The sequence below is a fragment of the Oncorhynchus kisutch genome, linkage group LG3 (assembly GCF_002021735.2).
Source record: "Oncorhynchus kisutch isolate 150728-3 linkage group LG3, Okis_V2, whole genome shotgun sequence".
In the NCBI taxonomy this organism is placed as follows: Eukaryota; Metazoa; Chordata; class Actinopteri; order Salmoniformes; family Salmonidae; genus Oncorhynchus; species Oncorhynchus kisutch.
The window spans coordinates 54,982,959-55,009,296 of NC_034176.2; the positions used below are offsets into that span (position 1 = coordinate 54,982,959).

General features: G+C 41.2%; 2 protein-coding genes across 5 annotated transcripts in view; one reads left to right on the forward strand and one right to left on the reverse strand.

Annotated features, from left to right (window-relative positions):
• Nucleotides 1-1,092: 1,092 nt before the first annotated feature.
• Nucleotides 1,093-14,827, reverse strand: LOC109885005 (transmembrane protein 138). 4 transcript variants are annotated; one of them, XM_020476887.2, is made up of 6 exons: nt 14,712-14,798; nt 13,624-13,698; nt 3,833-4,491; nt 3,437-3,608; nt 1,905-1,980; nt 1,093-1,765 (listed from the first exon to the last, which is right to left on the reverse strand). In XM_020476887.2, the coding sequence occupies exons 3-6, from the start codon at nt 3,958-3,960 to the stop codon at nt 1,647-1,649; spliced, it is 495 nt and encodes a 164-aa protein (XP_020332476.1). In that variant the 5' UTR covers nt 3,961-4,491; nt 13,624-13,698; nt 14,712-14,798; the 3' UTR covers nt 1,093-1,646. The 4 variants fall into 4 exon arrangements, with proteins under 4 accessions (XP_020332476.1, XP_020332469.1, XP_020332500.1 ...); XM_020476880.2 differs by having other exon boundaries at nt 13,366-13,698; XM_020476911.2 differs by lacking the exon at nt 13,624-13,698 and having other exon boundaries at nt 14,712-14,827.
• LOC109884993 (CD151 antigen-like) overlaps nt 14,518-26,338 on the forward strand; it is a 46,751-nt gene continuing 34,930 nt past the window's right edge. Inside the window, exons 1-2 of the mRNA XM_020476873.2 lie at nt 14,518-15,049; nt 23,494-23,590. Of these exons, the coding sequence (XP_020332462.1) occupies nt 23,495-23,590 (96 nt within the window). The 5' untranslated portion in view covers nt 14,518-15,049; nt 23,494. The remainder of the gene's footprint in view (nt 15,050-23,493; nt 23,591-26,338) is intronic.

Below are 26,338 nucleotides of genomic sequence, written 5' to 3' on the forward strand. Positions count from 1 at the left end.
TCACATGAAATACTGTGTGTTGCGATGCTTTACTCATCAGTGTTCAGCAGAGAGCCAAGTGACTGATGAAGAGGACTAGAGATCTTTCAGAGCCATGGCATTGTTGCTCACAGTTGATCAAGCAAAATGCCCTTATAAGAAACACTTAATCTACTTACTGTATCAATCAAAATCGATAATGGTCAAAATGGCAGGTGTTCTTCGGCTTGTATTACTGTGTGCGTGCGCATATGCATGCGTTAGGTTAGCATTGGACTGACACCAGAGACGGTAGAGAAAGCGAGACACCTCTCTCCTTCATTTGTTTCAGGACGGGGCCACTCTGGTCTACTTATTGCCCCTGCCCCGCGGTTGGGGTGACACAGAAACAATATATTTCTAGTAAGGGCGTATGGGGAAAACAGGGAGGGGACAATAAGTAGACCAGAGCCATTGGCCTCACGCAGGAAAGCATGCTGACGCGAGAGGGAACGCCCACTTACAGACAGGAACCCTGACTATTTTTTCCAATGGTAAACTGCCTGAGTAAGACATCTTGGTCTATCCACCATCCTTGCTGACACCTTCATAAACACAGGGCTTGCAGTGACATCACTGCTGTCAAAAACACTGGCCTGTGGGCTGTAGGCTAAAGACTCAATCCCTGATTAATCCCAGGTATAAGAATAGATCCCTGTCTGTGGCTCCATGAAAGCAAGCATGCATATGGTGTATTGGAGTGTATATTTACTGTCGAGCAGTATTTATGAGGTGGGTTAGGAGAGATGTGGTGATAAATTGACTGACACATCCAGTTTTACCTTCAGTAATATATAGACTCTGCCGTAGGTCTTTAGTCCCCTATTCTGAGACATACTGTATCTGCACAGCGTACATTCTGTTCACCCAAATTGTTTTTGGAGATTTTGCAGTCCAGTGTGTTTAGGCCAATGCAATGACCTCATAGGGTCATAACAAAAAAAGAAACCTCATTCACAATGCTTAGAGCTTGTGACGTCAATTGACGTGTCACATAAATGTGTGCTTATGCTGAGTGCATGTGATATAGGATTAACATTGGAAGTATTTACTGAAAGGAATACTGAGCACATACAGGGTGTATCAGTGTATGCACTGTCTGGGTTTTGTTTAATACATTTGTACAAAAAGCAGGGGGGGAAAAGTAAGCATTTTAAACACATAAAACATTAGTTTTTCTTTCCAGTCATCTTCACACACAAAATCTGGCACACAAACTCTCAAATCATCCTACAAAACAAAGATAATAATTACATTGATAGCTAAATAACACAGACAAACGCAGTCACAAGGTTACAAAGTGTGAAAAAAAGATATAACTTTGAGTTCTCAAATTTCAGCATCACAGTCATCTTGGTATAACATTCTGTCCATTAATCAAGGCCCTTTGCCTCTTACAGTACATCTGGCTTGCCCTGCAAAGTGGCTTGCTGTATCCAAGCAGAATCTCATTTTTCACCCTTCTTGTTAAAGTTTACCCACGTCTTCCCTCCGTATAAGCCCATGCCTGTGCACTGTAGCGTCTATTTCAGTTCTGCACGTAGCAGTGTCTCTGTGTCCGGGGGGAAATGGAGGGGTCAATTTAGGATCTGTCCTTTCCAGTTTAATCTCCACACACTGCTCTTTGCTCACTGGCGGGCCCTGGCATTGGCAAAGGCGTCTCTGAGCCAAGGCGAGTCTTCATAGAGCCGAGGGTCACCCAGGTACTCTGTGGTGCGCTTGTAGAAGTAGTAGTACAACACGGACGCTGCACACAAACACACATCACCAATGAAAGACTGAAGTCATTTGGTTTTGAAACAGAAAAGACAACAACTATTGCGTTTCAGGCCTAAAAGGTTTCCTAAAATGTGTTTCAGTAAGTGTGTGACCAAAGACAGCCTCACCTATTCTTTGGAAGACAAAAAGCACTTGGAGACCATCCGTCCACACATAGCGGTTTGATTTTAGCCAGCGTAGATTCTGCAGATAGACACAACCCAATGCATCATTTAGTTTGAGGGATAGCATTCTTTCACTAAGACATATAATAAACCATAAATTGATAGTAAATGATAATACATATGTAATAAACAATTCTGAGGCCAAAAAACTTGAAATTCCATATCCACAAAGAAAAATAAATCTCACATATCAGGTTAGTGGCAAATATAATTTTCCCCTGTGGATTAATAAAGTATACTCTCATCTTATTTGTGGCTAGTTTGACCTCTGTCATTGCCAATAAAGGGTATATAACAAAGTATTGAGAAACTTTTGTTATTGACCAAATACTTATTTTCCACCATAATTTGCAAATAAATTCATAAGAAAATCCTACAATGTGATTTTCTGGATTTTTTTTCTCATTTTGTCTTTCATAGTTCAAGTGTACCTATGATGAACATTACAGGCCTCTCATCTTTTTAAGTGGGAGAACTTGCACAATTGGTGGCTGACTAAATACTTTTTTGCCCCACTGTATGTATATATATATACACAATGTGTGTGTGTGTATATATATATATATATATATATATATATATATATATATATATATATATATATACACACACACACACACATATATATATATATATATATACACACACACACACAAACATACATACACACATACATCTATATACACACACACATCTATCTATGCATATATATATATATACACACACCTATGTAAATATATGTATGTGTGTGTATATATGTGTATATATGTATGTATGTATATATATGTATGTGTGTGTATGTATGTATGTATATTTATATGTATGTAGACATACATACACATCTATTTATATATATAAATACATATACACACACACATTTATATACATACATACACAGTTTGTGGGACACGCTGTATACTGTAAAATTCTACTGCACACCAGACCACACAATTAAATTTCATCCAATCCAATTTTTTACCAAAATTATTCATACTCATTTATATGTTAGTATTAAACATAAGATTTATCTGTAAAATAAATAATGAGACATTATTTGGTTACAACACTGATTTTGTTTTTGACTGGAAGGCTAGCCAACTATCTAGTAAACACCTCGGGTAGGAGGTTGGTGTCTCTTTTTGAACAAAATTAAAATGGTTATATCTTGTAATTGAACAAAATAGTAAGGTGGCCAATAACTGGGGACCATATGCTGATAATACGGGACATATTATTTTTGCTAAACCGCTTATCAAAAAGCTGATGGTAGTAGTATTTCCACTGAAATGTCTAACATGCTAATTGCTAACCCGTTAGTTAACATTTTTACGACACCAATAATCACAAAACATTGATGGCTTGATCACAGCTAGCACATAAGCATTTCGCTGCACCTTTCATACCTGTTGTAAACTGTGCATGTGATGAATAAACTTAGATTTTAATTGACACACACACACACACACACAGCGTACCATGATCCAGGAGTGTAGGGAGATGCTGAGGGTCAGGTAGAGGGCAGAGAGCAGCAGAAGGGCCCTGAAGCGCTCCAGCAGCAAGGACACCAGGCCCACCTGGAACACGTAGGTGTTGAACAGCATCAGCAGAATGATGATCAGGTTAAACAGGATGGCTATGTCCTGGATACTGAGAGAGAGAGAGAGAAAGAGAGAGAGAGAAGCTTCCATTTAGTTACAGTTACGTTAAACGAATGAAGACACACAATTGGACACACGCACACACTGTGCTCAGGGACCAGAGTTGAGAAACACTGCTTTTTACATTGTGTCAATCCCCTTTTTCTCCCACCCTTAAATAAATAATTTACATCAGTCTACCCCCTGGCTCTCCCATCCTTCCCCGCGTCTTACATGAAGAGCACCAGTTGGACAACGGGCGCTGCCCTCAGCAGCTCGCTGAAGGAGTTGACGAACAGGTCAAAGGTCAACAGGCTCAGCTGGATCAGCAGCACCAGGGAGTAGTTGTTGGTCTGCAGCATCTCCGGGCCGAAGGCTGGACGCCCGGGCTGTGTGCGGCTCCAAGGAGGATCCAAGGTGGCGCACACTCACACACACGCAGACAGGGAAACATACACACTAACTATACAGACACAGGTGCACACATGCAGAGGTGCCAGCCGCCGTCTTGAGCTTCTGCACGGCAGCTTGCTGTGTCCGATATATATGTGTTTACGTAGAGCAGATGCAGGTGCAGTGCGTTTGTTGTTCCTAATTAAGGACTATTCCACTGACTGAGGAGCTCTGTGGTTTGCTATCGGCCGGAGACATTGGAAGGGCTCTCTGAAAATGCTATTGTTAGCTATTAGCATGTTGAAAGTGGAGAGGGTCCTCTTTCTAGCCCTAAAGAATAGTTCCAGCCCACAGTAAAATCGTTGTAGCACACAGTTCCTTATGGCATGGTGTTAGCTTTGAACACCTACAGGCAAAGGTGACAGTCGCTTTCCAATAGGGTGTTCTACCCGCATCACCTTTCTACTGGCTCCATTCCACAGCTATATTCAACAGAGACTCTGTAGTAGGGAAAAACAGAGTAAGCAGAGAGTAAACAATATACAGTGGTAAAAATACATCTGTAATAACTGTTTCCCAAACATAAATACATGTACTGTACACACGCACGCACACAATGGGTTACTCAAATTGCTTGATATGACTCTGTTGCATGAACATCCAGTACAGTATCACTGAGTGGTCCAATCATACGCATCTTAATGAGTCTGTTTTTGAATTTCCCAAAATATGAATACCCTAAACTTGTCTAAATGTGACATGACATGTGTGGATGTAGAGCTATAAGGCAGTGTCAAGACTTGACAATTCATGCAGCCTTAGTATTCTGATCATAGCCTTCTGATCGTGTAATTCCGAACGGTCACGCATGGTAGACACATTTTAAATGTAGGTGTAGATGCGTGACCGTTCGGAATTACGCATCTACACCTACATTTAAAATGTGTCTACTGTGTCCACAGTGTGTCTGGATTCCTATATTCAAATGCCAGTATGCATTCTACAAATGATTTGGCCCTACGCTCTAAATATTCCATGGCTGACAAGATACAAATAACAAGAACTGGCATCATATTTGGGTCTAAATTATGTTGTCTTTTCGTAGGTGTGTATAATACTTTAGGTGTGCCTGATTTGGCGTGCCCATGGGACAGTTCGAAAAGCGCAAACCCTGCCCAGCCAACACCAGGTGGTTTAGGCACTGTATACTGTAATTTAGTTAGTTTAAAGTAAACTGGCACACCTCGACACAATTAACAAGACCTGACCTTTTGCACCTTGTAAAAGTATGGTAACCTCACCGCCACTGTCACCTGCTGGGAGTGTTTCACAAACGGGACAGGATTGTGACTGGATAAGCCTGTGTGTTATGCTGCCCCATGCCATGCTCACAGAAGTAAGGCCCTGTCCAATAGGGACACTTGAGGGATTAAACTATTCACTCGCTCAGTCATGCTGTAACCAGTCATGGCCATAGCCAGTCATTGCCATGCAGTCTAGCGTATTTCCACCATAGGAACTGGAGTTATGGCCTTGAGTGTCGACTTTGACTTAGAGAGTGTTTAATGCCTACATTGGATGCCCCAATGAAGGGGAGAAGTAGTTCAGAAGTGGGATCTTTCTTTAAAATAAATAAATGAGGCAATTCTTATACCTTTCTCCTGAAGTGTGCACTCCAGCACTTTTCCCCACACATTTAAAATAATTGGATTCTTGTAGCTTGATTGGTTTTCCCCACTATATTTCTTACACTAGTTTCCTTTCAGATCCATTAACGGAAGTATCAAGTGCTGAAGATCAATGGGACTCAGAGATGGTCTGCTTTATACTATAGCATGGCCTACTGAATTAAGACAATTGACCTACTGTAGCCCAGGCCACCTCAGCTGCAAGAGCAGAAAAGCCTATACATAACCATGACCCTATTAACGCATGTGTTTACCCTTTAACATCAACAATGATGTTGATGTTGACTTATGACCTCTTACTTTACATAGTCGTGACATTCAGTACAATGATACCTACAGTACTGCTATTTAACTAGGATTTATGCTGTAGAATTACATTCACTCTGCCTGGGAATCAAGGCTTCAAGTGTTGTGGCCTCCAAGTGTAAAAATAATGACCAAACCGGGCTATCTGGTCTGAGTCGTATCCATCACAGATTGACAGCTTGGCATGAGTTGTGATTTTAAATTGCTATGTTGGTGGCAGATGTGGGATCATGTTGTGCGGTGGATTTTTGGAGCGAAAAGGTACCAGCATATTCACAAACCATACTTAACAAAAATACAAATACAACATGTGAAGTGTTGGTCCCATGTTTCATGAGCTGAAATTAAAGATCATAGACATTTTCCATACGCAAAAACCTTATTTCTCTCAGATGCCGTGGGGCAACATTCCACAGGCCACAATCAACAGCCTGATCAACTGTAAATAAAATATCAGAATTGGGCTGCTTGTATAAACACAGAGATGTCTGTTGAGTAGGCACAGTGTCCACTGTCTCCGTCTCATTGACTGATACAATAAACCAATTATGGAGTGTTGTAGCTATTGCAGCTTGTGACAAAGCCAGGTAGACTACTGTAGTCCTTACACTTGCTGTGATGGCATTTTGTGAGACTGGCTCACTGTCCCAACAAGCTTCCTAGTGACTCCACATGGACTCTAATGACCTGAGAAGCAAGTGACATATTTATAGCCTCACACTGCGGCAGGTGTAAGGTGGATTAGGACTAGTTTCACACACTTAAGACTCTAGGCCAAGCCTTGCTGGGCCGATGCACAAACTGATATAGTTGTATAGTTGTAACCTAGAAACTTACTCACAGAAGCACTTGAACAGTGACCAAGCCTAAATAACAATAAATGGTGCCAAATAATAACAATAATAGGCTGCACTTTGTATCATCATTATAATTTGATATGACAAATGTTCTGTGTAAGACAAAGATTGCAATTAAATGTTCTTTGTATTGTTTTAAATGTATTATTATTATTATCCCGGCTGATTGGAAAATTAATGATTAGAATGTCACATAGCAACTCTCATTCAAACGCTTGACTGTAAGCAGGGAGCCAACAGCTGCTGGTTACAAGCCCAAAAACAAGCTATGTAAGGTTTACTATTGTCATTGTGCTGTTAAATTATGTATATGTTTACTGACCAAAATATAAATGCAACCATTTCAAAGATTTAATGAGTTACAGTTCATATAAGGAAATAAGTCACCAGAAAAATTTATTAGGCCCTAATCTATGGATTTCACATGACTCGGTAGGGGTGCAGCCATGGGTGGGCATAGGCCCACCGACTGGGGAACCAGGCCCAGCCAATCAGAATTTGTTTTTCCCCACAAAAGGGCTTTATCCCGCAGGTGAAGAAGCCGGATATGTAGGTCCTGGGCTGGCATGGTAACACATGGTCTGCAGTTGTGAGGCAGGTTGGACGTACTGCCAGATTCTCTAAAATGTCAGAGGCAGTTTATGGTGGAGAAATTAACATTAAATAATCTGGCAACAGCTCTGATGGACATTCCTGCAGTCAGCATGCCAATTGCACACTCCCTCAAAACTTGAGACATTTGGGGCATTGTGTTGTGTGACAAAACAGTACATTTTAAAGTGTCCTTTTGTCCCCAGCACAAGGTGCACCTGTGTAATGACATTGCTGTTTAATCAGGTTCTTGATATTCAACACCTGTCAGGTGGATGGATTATCTTGGCAAAGGAGAAATGCTCACTAACGGATGTAATCAAATTTGTGCACAACATTTTTGAGAAATAAACTTCTTGTGCATATTGAACATGTCTGGGATTTTTTTTTATTTCAGCTCATGGTACCAACACTTCACATGTTGCGTTTATATTTTTGTTCAGTGTAGTATATTTTAGTTAGGTTTACAACCTTATATTGACATTGTACCCGCTACTCCCGTGTTTTCAAAGCCTTAGATTGTTAGGGCGATAATCTCTTTAAGAAACAACCTGACAGCTTGTTGTCTACACAAAGTGGTGAGCAGTAGCGTCAAGTAAAATTGAGGATATCCTGAAAACCACAATATTGAAATGAAAAACACATGATAAAATATAGCTAGTACCTGAAATGTCCCTTTTTGAGATGAAGATTGTTCTATCTGGCGTCTACCCGCGCGTAATTCTCTCCAAATTATGCACACTCTCTTGACCATCCACAACACAGCAGTAACACAGACCATTGGCACATACCCAACCTGCCTGCGCGTCTCCCATGGTGACAGTTTTTTTCCGCGCTACATCCCTAATAGAAGGGCGTGAATTTGTACAATGGAACAAACCCCGCAGCCTTTTCTTGGCTATTATCATTTAATAGATCAAAATTAAAGTAAGATAAACAAAATTGTATCTTCATGGGGGTTTCAAATGTGATTTGGTGTTTTTAGGTCCGTTTGCAAATATCTAAAACTTCATATCCTTACATCTCAAATGATGCTGATAGTAACTTTGCCTTTGGCCGGCTATATACAAGATTACGGTAATGTATTACATGAAACCAACCCAAGGGGGAACCATTGCCATCTAGTGGCAACACAACGTTTAGACTTGACTATGATTAGGCTTTGCTCAGTACATTTAGCATTTAAGGGTACTCAAGTGTGCTTAAAAAACGTTGATGCACATAGGCAATATGTTATCCCATTTCAAGTCAGTCTAATTTTACAATACAACAGTCAATATATCTCTTGAAATTAAATGAACATAAAGCATAATAGTATGATATGGGATGTCAGCCTAATGAAAAGAATGATGCAAAAGGTCAATCCCAATAATTATGAAGATATGATGATACTCAAATGTTGGCTACCGTTACCCCCTTGTATCCTTTTCTTCGTATGGTTAGATTCATATGCTTTTATGATTGACAAATGTATTTTGTGTTTGCCTGCTTACTTTTAGTATATCATATTCTATTAACTTTTCTTTGAAAGATCATGAATCAGTAGCAATTAATTTCCATGTAAAATGACCCATGAGCCCCAACCTGTGAAGTTCTTAGGAGCATGTCAAATTTGGGTGTCAAATGAAAGCAAAGAGTCTATATTATATATCCTGAAAAACTCCCCAGTCTTTAACGATTGCAAGCATACCCATAACATAATGCAGCTACCAGTATGCTTGAACATATAGAGTGGTGTTGTACTGGATTTGCCCCGCTTTGCATTCAGGACAAAAGTGAATTGCTTTGCCACATTTTTGCAGTATTAATTGAGTGCCTTTTTGCAAAACATGATGCATGTTTTGGAATATTTGTATTCTGTACATGCATCCTTCTTTTCACGCTTTCATTTATGTTAGTATTGTGGAGTAACTACAATGTTGATCCATCCTCAGTTTTCTCCTATCACAGCCATTAAACTAGCTCAGGTTGATCCTGTTTCCATTGATCATCCTTGAGCTGTTTCTACAACTTGATTGCAGTCCACCTGTGTTAAATTCAATTGACTGGACATGATTTGGAAAGGCACACACCTGTCTATTAAAAAGGTCCCACAGTTGACAGTGCATGTCAGAGCAAAGACCAAGCCTTGAGGTCAAAAGGATTGTCCGTAGAGCTCCGAGACAGGATTGTGTCAAGGCACAGATCTGGGGAAGGGTACCAAAACATGTCTGCAGCATTGAAAGTCACCAAGATCACAGTGGCTTCAATCATTCTGAAATAGAAGTTTGGAACCACCAAGACTCTTACTAGGGCTGGCCGCCCGGCCAAACTGCGCAATCGGGGGAGAAGGGCTTTGGTTAGGGAGGTGACCAAGAACCCAATGGTCACTCTGACAGAGCTCCAGAGTTCCTCTGTGGAGATGGGAGAACCTTCCAGAAATACAACCATCTTTTCAGCACTCCACCAATCAGGCCTTTATGTTAAAGTGGCCAGACGGAAGCAACTCCTCAGTAAAAGGCATATGAGATCAGATCATGAGAAACAACATTCTCTGGTCTGATGAAACCAAGATTGAACTCTTTGGCCTGAATGCCAAGCGTCATGTCTGGAGGAAACCTGGCATCATCCCTTCGGTGAAGCATGGTGGTGTCAGCATCATGCTGTGGGGATGTTTTTCAGCGGCAAGGACTGAGAGACTAGTCAGGATCGAGGGAAAGATGAACGGAGCAAAGTACAGAAAGATCCTTGATGAAAACCTGCTCCAGAGTGCTCAGGACCTCAGACTGGGGCGAAGGTTCACCCTTCCAACAGGACAACGACCCTAAACACACAGCCAAAACAACGCAAGAGTGGCTTCGTGGCAAGTCTCTGAATTCCATTGAGTGGCCCAGCCAGAGCCCGGACTTGAACCCAATGAAACATCTCTGGAGAGACCTGAAAATAGCTGTGCTGTGACTCTCACCATCCAATCTGACAGAGCTTGAGAGGATCCGCAGAGAAGAATGGAAGATGTTCCCCAAATACAGGCGTTCCAAGCTTGTAGTGTGATACCCAAGAAGACTCAAGGCTGTAATCACTGCCAAACGTGCTTCAACAAAGTACTGAGTAAAGGATCTAAATACTTATGTAAATGTGATTTTTTTTATTATATACATTTGCAAAAAAACTGTTTTTGCTTTGTCATTATGGGGTATTGTCTGTAGATTCAGAGATGTTTTTTTTTTTAATACATTTTAGAATAAGGCTGTAACGTAACAAAATATGGAATAAGTCAACGGGTCTGAATGCACTGTATTTAGCAATCTTATGGCTATGTAGCAGTCTTATGGATTGGGGACAGAGGCTGTCTCGTAGCATGTTGGTCCGAGTGCCGATGCCCTGGTACTGTTCACCGGACGGTAGCAGAGTAAACAGTCTATGACTTGGGCTGCTAGCGTCTTTGGCAATCGTTCGGGCTTTCCTCTAACACCGGCTGATAAAGAGGTCCTGGATGACAGGGAGCTCGGCCAGTGATGTACTGGATGTCTGCATCACCCTCTGTAGCACTTTACAGCCGAGGGCGGTGCATTTGCAATACCAAGCTGTGATGCAGCCAGTCAACATGCTCTTGATGGTGTAGCTGTCAAACTTTTTGATATTCCGAGGGCCCATGCCAAATCTTTTCAGCCTCCTGACGGTGAAGAGGAGTTGATTAGCCCTCTTCACGACTGGACAATGTTAAGTCCTTAGTGATGAGGACGCCAAAAAACTTGAAGCTCTCGACCCGCTCGACTACAGCCCTGTGGATGTGCACATGCTCTCCCCTCTTTCTACTGTAGTCCACGATCAGCTACTTGGTCTTACTGACGTTGAGGGAGAGACTGTTGTCATGGAACCACACTGCCAAGTCTCTGACATCCTCCCTGTAGGCTCTCATCACTGTCGGTGCTCAGGCCTACCACTGTTGTGTCGTCAGAAAACTTGATGGTGTTGGACTCATGTATGGCCACACAGTCATGGTTGAATAAGGAGTACAGGAGGGGACTGAGCACACACCCTTGAGGGGCCCCCATATTGAGGGTGAGCTGTTGCCTATACTATACTCACCACCAGGATCCAGTTACAGAGGGAGATAGTGAGTCCCAGGGTCCCTAGGTTGGTGATGAGCTTGGAGGGACTATGGGGTTAAACACTGAGTGGTAGTCAATGGACAGCATTATCACAGTTATTTCCCCTCTTGTCAAGGTGGGAGAGGACAGTGTGAAGTGCAATTAAGATTGTGTCATCTGGGGATCTGTTGGGACGGTATGTAAATTGGTGAGGGTCCAGGGTGTCTGGGATGAAGGAGAGATTTTACAATTCTGTGAAGACATTTTCCAACTGGTCTGCACATGCTTTGAAAACACACACTGGAATTTCATCATCCCCTGCAGCCATGCGAGTGTTAACCGGTTGAAAAGTTTTACTCACTTTGGCCACGGTGAACGAAATCACACAGTCATCCTGAACTCAGGGGCTTTCACACAACACTCAGTGTTGTATTCCTTGTATCGAGCATAAAAGGCATTTAGCTTGTTTCAGATTTCTACACAGTTCTAAACAGCTCCCTCTGCAACTGGATCCTAGACTTCCTGACAGGCCGCCCCCCATGAGGTAAGAGTAGGTAACAACACATCTGCCACGCTGATCCTCAACACAGGAGCCCCTCAGGGGTGCATGCCCAGTCCCCGCCTGTACTCCCTGTTCACTCATGACTGCACGGCCAGGCACGACTCCAACACCATCATTAAGTTTGCTGAGGACAACAGTGGTAAGCCTGATCACCGACAACGATGAGACAGCCTATAGGGAAGTCAGAGACCTGACCATGCGGTGCAAGGACAATCTATCCATCAATGTGATCAAGACAAAGGAGATGATTGTGGACTACAGGAAAAAGAGGACCGAGCACGCCATTCTCATCAATGGGGCTGTTGTGGAGCAGGTTGAGAGCTTCCAGTTCCTTGGCCACATCACCAACAAACTATCATGGTCCAAACACACCAAGACAGTCGTGAAGAGGGCATGACAAAACCTATTCCCCCTCAGGAGACTGAAAAAAATTAGCTTGGGTCCTCAGATCCTCAAAACGTTCTACAGTTGCATCACTGCCTGGTATGGCAACTGCTCGGCCTCCGATCGCAAGGCACTACAAAGGGTAGCGTATATGGCCCAGTACATCACCAGGACCAAGCTTCCTGCCATTCAGGACCTCTATACCAGGCGTGTCAGAGGCACTAAAATGGTCAAAGACTCCATCCACCCTAGTCATAGATTGTTCTCTCTGCTACCGCAAAGCAAGCGGTACCGGAGCACCAAGTCTAGGTCCAAGAGGCTTCTAAACAGCTTCTACCCCCCAAGCCATAAAACTCCTGAACAGCTAATCAAATGGCTACCCAGACTATTTGCACCCCCTCGTAACCTCCAACTACACTGCTGCTACTCTCTGTTATTATCTATGGATAGCCACTTTGACAACCCTACCTGCATGTACGTAATTATCTCAAATACCTCGACACCGGTGTCCCCGCACATTGACTCTGTACCGGTACCCCCTATATATAGCCCCGTTATTGTTATTTACTGCTGCTCTTTGTATATGTTTTCTTATCTCTTAGGTATTTTCTTAAAACTGCATCGTTAGTTAAGGGCTTGTAAGTAAGCATTTCACTGTAAGGTCTACACCTGTATTCAGTGCATGTGACATAACATTTGATTTGATTTGCATAGCCTAGTGGTTAGAGCGTTGGAAGGTTGCAAGTTCAAATCCCCGAGCTGACAAGGTACAAATCTGTCATTCTGCCCCTGAACAGGCAGTTAACCCACTGTTCCTAGGCCGTCATTGAAAATAAGAATTTGTTCTTAACTGACTTGCCTAGTTAAATAAAGGTTAAATAAAGGTTTAAAAAATAAAAATCACTAGTCATCTCACGGCCGGGTTTCCCTTTGTAATCCGTTATCGTCTGCAAGCTCTGCTACATACGACGACCGTCGGAGTTGGTGTAGTAGGATTCCACCTTCATCCTATATTGTCCTTTTGCATGTTTGATGTTGGCGGTCGTAGTGGGCCTTCTTGTATGTGTCAATGTCTGTGTCCCGTTTCTTGTAAACAGTAGCTCTAGCGATTAACTCAGTGTGGATATGGATGTGGTAAACGCCTCAATTCTATCGGAGGAATCCCAGAACATACCCCAGTCTGTATCGGCAAAACAGTCTTGTAGCCTCACGTCTGCTTCATAGGACCACTTCCGTTTTTAGCGCATCACTGCAGAGAATGAAATCATGGTCAGATTTGCTGACGGGAGGAGAAGAGATGGCCTTATATGCATTTCTGTTGGTAGAATAAAAGTGTTCTTGAGTTTTAGCGCCCCTAGTGGAGCAGGAGACATATTGTTAAAAGTAGAACAGTTTTAAGACTCCCTGCATTAAAGTCTCAGCCCACCAGAAACGCTGCTTCTGGGTGAGCCATTTCTTGTTTGTTTTTTGGCCCCACATAGTTTGTTGAGTGTCAAAGTGGTGTTGGCTTGTGGAGGGTTGTTTTCATTTAACTAGGCAAGTCAGTTAGAACAAATTCTTATTTACAATTACGGCCTACCCCGGCCAAACCCGGGAGACGCTGGGCCAATTGTGCGCCGCCCTATGGGACTCCCAATCACGGCCGTATGTGACTTTGATGTGCAAACTTGTGAAACATAGACATCTATAATTGGTTCAGATTTGGTCTGAACCAGACTAACCAAAATGTGGTCATATTTGGGGGCAGAGCTCATTAAAATAATATCCAGTGTGTAGAATAATACCGAAGTATGCAAAGCAGGATATTGCATATTTATACTTTTGTGTAGCTATTTAACATACCTCTCCATGAAGAGAATGGTATTCATAATGATGCATTTCTGGGTACAAATCAGGCAACCATGATGAAATTGACTTTCCGTAATTCTGTTACCTGGTGTAAATCCACTTCACTAACTGTAGTTAAATAAGCAAAATAGAGTCCATGTGTCATGTCATGGCCAGATGACACCCCATTATTTCTGTAGACATCCTTGAATCTTAATTCAGGGCAGATATTTAACAACATTTTCAGAAAACGTGGACACAGAATGCAGGGAGATTTTATTTGAAGTCTGTTAACAAACCTTGCATCTACACAGTCCTTTCAGTAAATGTGTTTTGAAACGATTCAAGTGTAAATGATTAAAAGTAGTCATTGTGCATAGCGTTGTAGCATATGGTTTGTTAAACTTTGAAGCAAATAGTTTTTGTTTGACATACCTTCAAGTTAAAAATCTGATTCTCAGCGCAAATCCGTGTCCATGGAATTGCCCAGCAGCAACCAGGAACAGAGCTGTTCCATTGCGCCACAGGGTAGAAAAAAATCAAAGTGATTGGGTGGAGTCGACACGACCTACTTACTGTACAGTCATAGACTCCAGTGGACTAACTACTCATTAGTTTAGCATTTTGCGTTTCCCCCTCTCTGGTTTGGACTATCGAAGGAATCCCTGAAAAATAGAATTCGGAATGAAAACGACCAAAAACTAGTTTTACACATCTATATCTATTATTTTGGACACATCAACGCCTTGCTACTTGTAACAACACAGCCGCAGGTAGGTAGCTTGTTACTTTGTAGCTAACACATTAGCGTGTTCGACAGCGAACGTTACAATTCACAGAAACTGTTTGGATTCTAAGGCAACATATTTCATTATTAATTGTTTTAGTGATACAAAGCAGGGTTAACATGTCAATTTGAACGTTTTTCTGCGGGGAAATTATTGTTGTCTAGTTAGCATGTAGGCTATGTTAGCTCACAGGAACACAGCAATTCTATTTTCTTTGTGAATCGGAGATATGTAGTCAGCTGCTGAGATTAGGTATGCCAAATATTCTTTCGGATAGGGATACTGAACAAGATTGAGCCGCGGGACGATTGTTTTTATTGAGGAGATGGTCAGGGGCCGGAACATAATTACAAATAATTCGTAGACTGCAAATTGACCGCAAGAAGCCTAAACAAATATAATATTTGACTAAAACAAACATTTCTAATCGTTATGAAATTTGTATACGGCGTCATACAGTGCCTTCCAAAGTATTCAGAGCCTTTGCAATTCTTTACATTTAATTGTGTTACAAAGTGGGATTCAAATATCTAATTGTTTTCTTCTTGGGGGGGGGAGTAAATACACAATTCACAACTAAAATATAGTCCTCACATAAGTATTCAATCCCTTTGTTTAGGCAATCTTAAATTAGTTCTGGAGTTAAATGTGGGTTAACAAATCACAAGGTACATGGACTCTGTGTGAAATAATAGGGGTTGACATTCTTTTTTTTAATGACTAACTCTTGCTCTGTCCCCCATACATACAACATCTGTAAGGTCCCTCAATCAATTATTGAATTTCAAGCGCACATTAAACTACAAAGACCAGGGAGGTTTTTGAAAGCCTCATGAAGAAGGGTAGTGATTGGTATATCGATAATAATAACGAATCAGACATTATATATCTCTTTAAGCATGGTTACATTTTTAATATTGCTGTGGATTATATATTAAACCACCCAGACACATCAAAGATACAGTCCTCCTTCTGAACTGAGCAGCAATCAGGAATGAAACTGCTCAGCGATGTATGTTACCCTTACCTAAATAACAGAGTGAAAAGAAGAATAACAATATTCCAAAACCTGTAGCCTAGTGGTTAGAGCTTTGGACTAGTAACCAGAACATTGAAAGTTCAAACCCCCCCGAGCTGACAAGGTACAAATCTGTTGTTCTGCCCCGGAACAGGCAGTTAACCAATACAATAAATACGGTGCCAGTTATTTGCAAAATATCCCAAAACCCATGCATTAATTATTGTTTTTATTTATCATTGACTAAACATAGGCCTATAGCCAATATAAAAGCATACAAATGACGAAAGAAACCATATTTATTCAAGTCCAAAACATGCCCTGAACTGAAAGGGTTCAAAGCATTTAAATACTTTAATGATCTGTCATGCACAGGAGACAAGTCAGTGACTACTCATAGGCTCATAACCAATTTCAGACAGGTGTGGTGTGTCTGGAGTATGTCTGGTTGTCAGCGGTCTTGTTTTGAGCGCTAGGCGATTCCATTAAGGTTTAAGGAAAAAGGTGATTTCAGTGTTCAAAATGTGAACATTTACAAAGCTGTGATCAAGGCAAAGGGGGGCTACTTTGAAGAATCTCAAATAAAGAAATATATTGTGATTAGTTTAACTCTTCTTTTGGTTACAACATGATTCCATATGTGTTATTTTATAGTTTTGATATCTTCACTATTATTCTACAATGTAGAAAATAGTACAAATAAAGATAAACCCTTAAATGAGTAGGTGTGTCCTAACTTTTGACCAGTACTGTATGTTTTCAAAGTCTTGAACCCTGTATATTGAAAGAGCCTTTATGATTTTGTATCTCAGATTTGGGATTTAAGTTGGACCTCTTTAGTGCGTTGTGCTCCTCCTGTGCATATAGTTTTCTTTACTCAGCGACTCTGTTTATGTACATAATACAATGATGAGTTCCTGTCAAAGGTTTGTTTGAACTTAATTGACAGGGACACACTAACGGGGCCCACCCTAACAGATGGTGAACAGACACCGGGCAGTGTCAGTCGACAGACCCCCACACAAATATTAGGCCTACACACACTGTAAAACCATGAATGCTTGATGAAGTAACCTACATTGTCTACTAATGCCAAATGTAAGCATGGTGAACTTAATGAGTTGCTGCATATGGACTTCTCTATATGAGATGTCAGGAAAGTTATTCCACAAGAAATAGCTTTGGCTACTGTACGTATAACATAATAAGATAATGTTATAGATATGAACTTTTATAACATGATGTTAAATATATTATTTGCCGCAGGAATCAAATACGCACTCTCACAGTATAAGACGGTAATGGTCAGATCATGCAGCATGAGAACGCATGATGCTGCTGTGATCACTGTTATGGTGAATATAAGCCCATTCAAACTGTTCAAGCACAATGCAAATACGTCTTCTTTCCACAGCTGTTGCTTGCTATGTAACATCTACCACAGGCTCGCCAACAAAGTTGACTTGCAGTGTTACGGTAGGCTAGAAAATGCTGTCTTGCATTTTGTATTAATGCAGTTGTGCGTGTGCATGAGCGGGGTAGAGAAGGCAGTGAAATTACAGTAGAGAAGGCTCTAATATTAGTGTTACAGAAAGCTTAGACTAGTACACTCTGTTACGGCCTGTGTGTGGGAGAGAGAGAAGGCTGGCAGAAGAAGGAGGAGAGGGCAGGTCTGGACTTGACTAGAGGTCGACCGATTAATCGGAATGGCTGATTAATTAGGGCCGATTTCAAGTTTTCATAATCGGAAATCTATTTTTGGACACAGATTTGGCCCCACATTTTTTTTTGGGGGGGGGTTATTATGATTTTTTTTACACCTTTATTTAACTAGGCAAGTCAGTTAAGAACACATTCTTATTTTCAATGACGGCCTAGGAACGGTGGGTTAACTGCCTTGTTCAGGGGCAGAATGACAGATTTTTACCTTGTCAGCTCGGGGATTCAATCTTGCAACCTAACTAGTCCAGCGCTATAACCACCTGCTTTACATTGCACTTCACGAGGAGCCTGCCTGTTATGCAAATGCAGTAAGAAGCCAAGGTAAGTTGCTAGCTAGTATTAAACTTATCTTATAAAAAACTATCAATCAATCAATCATAATCACTAGTTAACTACACATGGTTGATTATATTACTAGTTTATCTAGCATGTCCTGTGTTGCATATAATCGATGCGGTGCGCATTCGCGAAAAAGGACTGTCGTTGCTCCAACGTGTACCTAACCATAAACTTCAATGCCTTTTTTAAAATCAATACACAAGTATATATTTTTAAACCTACATATTTAGTTAATATTGCCTGATAACATGAATTTCTTTTAACTAGGGAAAATGTGTCACTTCTCTTGCAACAGAGTCAGGGTATATGCAGCAGTTTGGGCTCCTGGCTCGTTGCGAACTGTGTGAAGACTATTTCTTCCTAACAAAGACAGCCAACTTCGCCAAACGGGGGATGATTTAACAAAAGCGCATTTGCGAAAAAAGCACAATTGTTGCATGACTGTACCTAACCATAAACAAACATCAATGCCTTTCTTAAAATCAATACACAGAAGTATATATTTTTAAACCTGCATATTTATCTAAAATAAATCCAGGTTAGCAGGCAATATTAACCAGGTGAAATTGTCACTTCTCTTGTGTTCATTGCATGCAGAGTCAGGGTATATGCAACAGTTTGGGCCGCCTGGCTCATTGCGAACTAATTTGCCAGAATTTTACGTAATTATGACATAACATTGAATGTTGTGCAATGTAACAGGAATATTTAGACTTATGGATGCCACCCGTTAGATAAAATACCGAACGGTTCCGTATTTCACTGAAAGAATAAACGTTTTGTTTTCGAGAGGATAGTTTCCGGATTCGACCATATTAATGACCTAAGGCTCATATTTCTGTGTGTTATTATGTTATAATTAAGTCCTATGATTGGATATTTGATAGAGCAGTCTGGCTGAGCGATGGTAGGCACCAGCAGGCTCGCAAGCATTCATTCAAACAGCACTTTTGTGTGTTTTGCCAGCAGCTCTTCGCAATGCTTCAAGCATTGAGCTGTTTATGACTTCAAGCCTATCAACTCCCAAGATTAGGCTGGTGTTACCGATGTGAAATGGCTAGCTAGTTAGCGGGGTGCGCGCTAATAGCGTTTCAAACGTCACTCTTTCTGAGACTTGGAGTAGTTGTTCCCCTTGCTCTGCAAGGGCCGCAGCTTTCGTGGAGTGATGGGTAACGCTGCTTCAAGTGTGTCTGTTGTCGATGTGTTCCTGGTTCGAGCCCAGGTAGGTGCGAGGAGAGGGACGGAAGCTATACTGTTACACTGGCAATACTAAAGTGCCTATAAGAACATCCAATAGTCAAAGGTATATGAAATACAAATCGTATAGAGAGAAATAGTCCTATAAACTCAAATCTAAAAAACTAAAACTTAAGAACTGTCTGGGGTACTGGCAAGTGTTATAAAGGGCCCAGAAGTGTTTTTGGGTCAATATACCCTTTAAGCCCAATTTGCATTGAAACATCGGGATGGTGTTTATATCAGTAATATTTAACGAACACGAGCATAAATGTTTTTTGTTAAGATTTAAGTTGATTTAAACACAAGCTACAGTTATGCATCTAGCATACCAGCGATCTGCCAAGATTAGGAACAATTTGAAACTTCTGTACTCTCTCCAAGACATTTAGTGTGAACAGACAATAGTTGATGCAGAGAGAGAAGAATAAGATCAGGGTTGAGGGATATCGGGGTTAGAAGACCTACAAGTTGTGGACCAAAATGCAAACAAATGAGGGACAAGAAGATGACTATTGGGTGACTGCTCATGCACTTTTTTTGGGGGGGGGGTCATATTGTTGTCCTTCATTTATCCAGGTTATTCAGTACCTTTGCAATACAACAGTAGAGTAGGAGATAGACAAGTTGAACGAATTAACAAGAATAGCAGTACAGCTAATGTGAATGAGCTTTCAGTTAATTAACTGAAAGTTGTGTGTATGTTCTTTGCCCACTTCCTGTTTGGAAGAACACAATCTGAGGTTTGTGGTATTTGAACTCAGCCCCTATCGAATACACAATGGGATATGGGTTATGTTGCACTTCCTATGTCTTCCACTAGATGTCAACCTTCTTTAGAATGTTGTTTCAGGCTTCTACTGTGAAGTGGGAGCGAATGAGAGCTGTTTGACTAAGAGGTCTGGCAGCAGCCACGTTCTCAGTCATGCGCGTTCACATGAAAGGTATCTCTCGTTACATTGCTTTTCTACAGACAATGGAATTCTCCGGTTGGAACATTATTGAACATTTATGATAAAAACATCTTAAAGATTTATTCTATACTTAGTTTGACAAGTTTCTTCGACCTGTAATATTTTGAACTTTTCCTCCGACTGGACCTGAACGCGCGTTTCGATTTGTTTACCAAACACCCTAACAAAAGAAGCTATTTGGACATAAATGATGGACATTATCGAACAAAACAAACATTTATTGTGGAACTGCGGTTCCCGGGAGTGCATTCTGATGAAGATCATCAAAGGTAAGTGAATATTTATAATGCTATTTTTGACTAATGTTGACTGCGCAACATGGCGGATATTTATTTTGGCTGGTTTGGGCTCTGAGCACCGTACTCAGATTATGCTTTTACCGTAAAGTTTTTTTGAAATCTGACACAGCGGTTGCATTAAGAAGAAGTGTATCTAAAGTTCCATGCATAACACTTGAATTTTCATCAACATTTATAATGAGTATTTCTGGTAATTCATGTGCCTCTCTGCACAATCACTGCATGTTTTAGAACTACTGAATGTAGTAATGCACCAATGTAACATGATAATTTTTTTATATAAATATGCACTTTATCGAACAAAACATGCATGTATTGTGTAACATGAAGTCCTATGAGTGTCATCTGATGAAGATCATCAAAGGTTAGTGATTCATTTTATCTCTTTGTGCTTTTAATGACTCCTCTCCTTGGCCGGAAAAATGGCTGGGTTTTTCTGTGGCTTGGTGGTGACCTAACATAATCGTTTATGCAGCTTTCGCTGTAAAGCATTTTTATCTTTAAAATGGTGCCTAATATTGTTTGTTTGAGAAATTTGATTTATGAGATTTCTGTTGATTTGTATTTGGCGCCCTGCAATTTCATTGGCTGTTGGCGAAAATAGGGAAAACACCAATGGGGATGAATTCTTTTGCAAGGCACTGTAAAAAGTGGTGGTGTACGGACTGTAGTTGATCCGTGATCCGTACGGATCACCTCCCACGGTTCGGCATGCATGTGAACCGCAAATCAATTGCAAAGTTTAACCATCATCGTGTTAAATACAGTTTTACTGCCTCTGTTACTTTTTAAAGTAATAATTCCCTACATCTCGATGCAGAGTTGCAGTGAAAAGTTAAAGATAAGAGATGCGTGTTGTGTTTTGCTCTGAAGCCTGAAGTTTGATTTGATAATTTTTTTAAAGCATTTGCGTTACAAAAAGCAAAGAAGAAAAAAGAGCAGTGACAGCCAAGGCTAGCAGAGGAGCTGAAGTACTGGAAAAGCCTCCCTCTTCATTTAAGTCATCTATGGGAGCATTTTGGCTTCACTGTCAAATATGATGACGGAAGAAGGGTGGTGGACAACACCATTACGGTGTGTAGGCGTTGTGCCACAAGAAAGGTGTATGATCATGGAAATACATCGAGCATGGCCACACATTTAAAGCATCATCACCCTAGTGTGTCAGTGACAGGAGACAACTCAGCCAAGACGCAACAACTTCTCCCCGCGGCATTTAAGCAGTCCTTTGCTGCAGAATCAGACTGGGCTAAAGCCATCACCAAATCTATTGATGTTTATCGCTGCAAACATGAGGCCATACTCTGTTGTGGAAAATGAAGGGTTTAAAAATATGGTAAAAGTGCTTGAGCCATGCTATGAAATGCCCCTCATGCACCCACTTCAGTATGAAGATCATGCCAGATCTTTATGAACAGGAAAAGATAAATTGTCGAGGTCCACCCTCACCACAGACGGGTGGACCTCCAGGGTAACGGAAAGCTATGTCAGTGTGACTGCTCACTACACCACAGAGGAATGGGAGATGCGAAGTCCGGTGCTACAGGCACAAGAGTCAGGCACAAATCTGTCACAGGTACTGCTCGGAGCAGTAGCAGAGTGGAAGCTAGAGAGGCCCAATAGCAATATCCCAATCACCACACATAATGCAGTGATTGAAGCTGGACTGGGGCCACAGATAGCTTGCTTTGCACATGTGATCAATTTAGCATCCCAAGGGGGAATCTCAGTGAACCAGATGGACCGCCTCCTTGGGAGGATCAGGAAGGTGGTTTCCTTTTTCCACCGACGCATAACAGCCACTCATGTGCTTAAGACCGAGCAAGAAATTCTACAGCTACCGACCCACAAACACGATGTCACAACAAGATGGAACTCCACTTATGACATTTTGGAGCGCTATCTTGAGCAGCAGGCAGCTGTATACTCTGCACTGACAGACAAGACCCTGAAAAAAAAGTTAAGACATCGTCACCTTGTCTAACGATGACGTGAAAGTGGCAGAGGAGGTCATCCAGGTGCTCAAACCCCTCAAAACGATTACAACTCTATTGAGCACTGAAACTGCACCGTCTGTGTCCATGATCCTACCTCTGAAAAAAAGGATTCTACAATCCAATGCCCCAAGTGAGGACGACGGCACCATCACTAAAGATGTCAAGGCTGCCATTATAGAGAGGACCTGAACCCCAGGTACCCCCCCTAATGTACAGGACTACCTTCATAGATCTACTGCACTGGATCCAAGGTTAAAGTCCCTGTCTCACCTAGACCCTGCCCTACACCAGAGGACATACAGTGATCTTTCTTAACACTGAGATTGTGGCCACTGAAGAGGTTAAAAAAATGAGAGTGAATTACTTAAATAATAAATATACTGCTGTCTAATCTTAGTCTAGGTTAATTTTAATTCACTATTGTTCAAAGGAAGAAGGTATCATGCCTCATTGCACTTTAATTTCACAGTTGAGTATTGACTGTTTTAAGTTTATTTTTAAACATTGAAAAGTTCCTCGCTTTAAGTGTTCTTTAAGTAATAAATGGAAAGCAAAGTTATATTTGTCTCCCTTTCTTTTTGCTGATCTGAAAAATTTGCCGATTTGTGACTCAAACCCGTGATAAGATCCGAACCGTGAGTTTTATGATCCGTTGCACCACTAGTAAAAAGCATGTTTAACATCCTTCCTCCAATTAAGTTTTTATTTGAGAATTGCCAGAACAATCTGTGATAGCAAAAATAGGCTTATTCTGTGTCTGGGAAACTGGCCCTAAAAGAAACAACAACAGATATAAGGTTAACTATTTGAACCTTTCAAACCCACCTCTCTCTTTCTCCTGCAGCATGGGGGCACCAGCGACAGCATACGACGAGAAGAAGGAAACATGCGGGACCGTCTGTCTGAAGTATCTCCTATTCACATTCAACTTCCTCTTCTGGGTGAGTCTGTCTGCCTGCATGTGACGTTCATGCTGGGAGGACAACTCCTCTGAGAAATATGGGTTTTTGTGTCTTTCTGGTGTCCACAGACCAACACAACACCACCAGGCATTCCATCCCACATTCCCTATCACACAACTGTGCTTCCCAGACCGCTAGATTGAACGGCTAGTCTGCCACACTGTGGGAGATGGCAGCTGTCCTAATACAGATCTCAGAAGAGATGTCTGCTAATGCAAACCTAATAATCTAGCCCTACTAGGCTGCTACATATGCTCAAATACATGTTTTCCCCTAAAAACTTGTAACATTACTTATTCTTATCCCTTGTGCAAATATTCTACAGCTGTGTCTGGCTGTCTGGACCTCACTGGTGCAGGAAACTCTCTGATAGCCCAGAATATTTTTTACAATATTGCAAGTTCCTTGAAGACCGGCCATGGGTAGCCAATGTGATTTATAGGATATTTATTTTTATCAGGATATTTTCTACCTGCAGGCTGCAATGTTTTTATTTGTTGGCTTTATGTAGGCTACTTTTACATATTGGAAATGGCAATAGAAATTACTTTAAGATTTTAATCGTTTTCATTTAGGATTTTATTAACACGTCATTGATTTTGAGATATGAAGACTTTATTATAAAATAAATGAAAGTGTTCTACTAAAATGTGCATAAGAAAATCATAACTTGCACGCAGATAAGTAGAAATTGTACGATAACTTGGCACTCCAAATGGAAAAGGTTGCCGACCGCTGGTGTAACCTGTTACCGACAACTTTAGGAGCTTAATGGCGGAATCTTTGAAGAGCAGTGGGAGGAGCAAGGTCAGGAACAGCCTTACAATATATAAACATCAGCATGACTGACTGTTTGTATATATTTCACAGACTGAATGTCATTCACATCGAGTGTATAGCTGCCCATCTCCTCTGCTCCCTTCTTAGTGAATGAATGACCTTGCATTACAAGGAGATCAGTAGCTGTGTAAGTGATTGAGTTGGCACGGGGACACATTTCTTTTGGTGCAGTGCTGCAACATATACTGATGTACAAGTGTAAATGTAGTATACGGTCGATTTAACCGCTTTTCATCATATTCAAACTGTGGATGGTGATGTATTTTCTAAGTTGATATAGGCCTGTAATTAATTAATTAACATCATGGGAACAGTTCCACAGTGTTTAATATTGCATAAGGATGATTGCCTATAAGAATTGAAGGTGGCAGTGGTTCATTTGTTTCCCACTGTAGGTGGTGGGCTGTAGCAAGCTATCTGCTTTAGTTTTGAGATGATCGATCTATTTCAAGGGAGGAAGTGGTTTTTACTTATTTGTAGGGCTCACCCCATTTAGTCGGCTGGTCAATTGTTTGGTCAATAGGCTGTTGGTCGACCGAGATTTCTTTAGTCGGGCAGTAGTGGACTGATCCATTGTGGAGGCCATGGGGATGGCATAGTCCATCAGTCTGAGACGTGCTACTGAAATTGTACAGTTCAAATCGGAAGTTTACATACACTTAGGTTGGAGTCATTAAAATGTGTTTTTCAACCACGCCACTAATTTCTTGTTCACAACTATAGTTTGGGCAAGTCGGTTAGGACATTTACTTTGTGCATGACACAAGTACGTTTTCCAACATTTGTTTACAGACAGATTTCACATATAATTCACTGTGTCACAATTCCAGTGGGTCAAAAGTTTACATACACTAAGTTGACTGTCTTTAAACAGCTTGGAACATTACAGAAAATGATGTTATGGCTTTAGAAGCTTCTGATAGGCTAATTGATATCATTTAAGTCAATTGGAGGTGTTCCTGTGGATGTATTTCAAGACCTACCTTCAAACTCTGTGCCTCTTTGCTTGACATCGTGGGAAAATCAAAAGAAATCAGCCAAGACCTAAGAAAAACAATTGTAGACCTCCACAAGTCTGGTTCATCCTTGGGAGCAATTTCAAAATGCCTGAAGGTACCACGTTCATCTGTACAAACAATAGTACGCAAGCATAAAAACCATGGAACCACGCAACTGTCATACCGCTCAGGAAGGAGAAGCGTTCTGTCTCCTAGAGATGATTGGTGCGAAAAGTGCAAATCAATCCCAGAACAACATCAAAGGACCTTGTGAAGATGCTGGAGGAAACAGATACAAAAGTATTTATATCCACAGTTAAACAAGTCCCATATTGATATAACCTGAAAGGCCTCTCAGCAAGGAAGAAGCCACTGCTCCAAAACCGCTATAAAAAAGCCAGACTGCGGTTTGCAACTGCATATGGGGACAAAGATCGTACTTTTTGGAGAAATGTCCTCTGGTCTGATGAAACAAAAATAGAACTGTTTGGCCATAATGACCATCGTTATATTTGGAGGAAAAAGGGGGAGGCTTGCAAGCCGAAGAACACTGTCCCAACTGTGAAGCACGGCTGTGGCAGCATCATGTTGTGGGGGTCCTTTCCTGGAGGAGGGACTGGGGCACTTCACAAAATAGATGGCATCATGAGGTAGGACGATAATGTGGATATATTGAAGCAACATCTCAAGACGTCAGTCAGGAAGTTCAAGCTTGGTCGCAAATGGGTCTTCCAAATGGACAATGACCCCAAGCATACTTCCAAAGTTGTGGCAAAATGGCTTAAGGACAACAAAGTCAAGGTATTGGAGGACATGAGAAAACAGCCCTTGCATTATTGTCTAAGAAAAGTCTATAATCAATAGCCTAACTGTTTAATGTGGCTGGTCT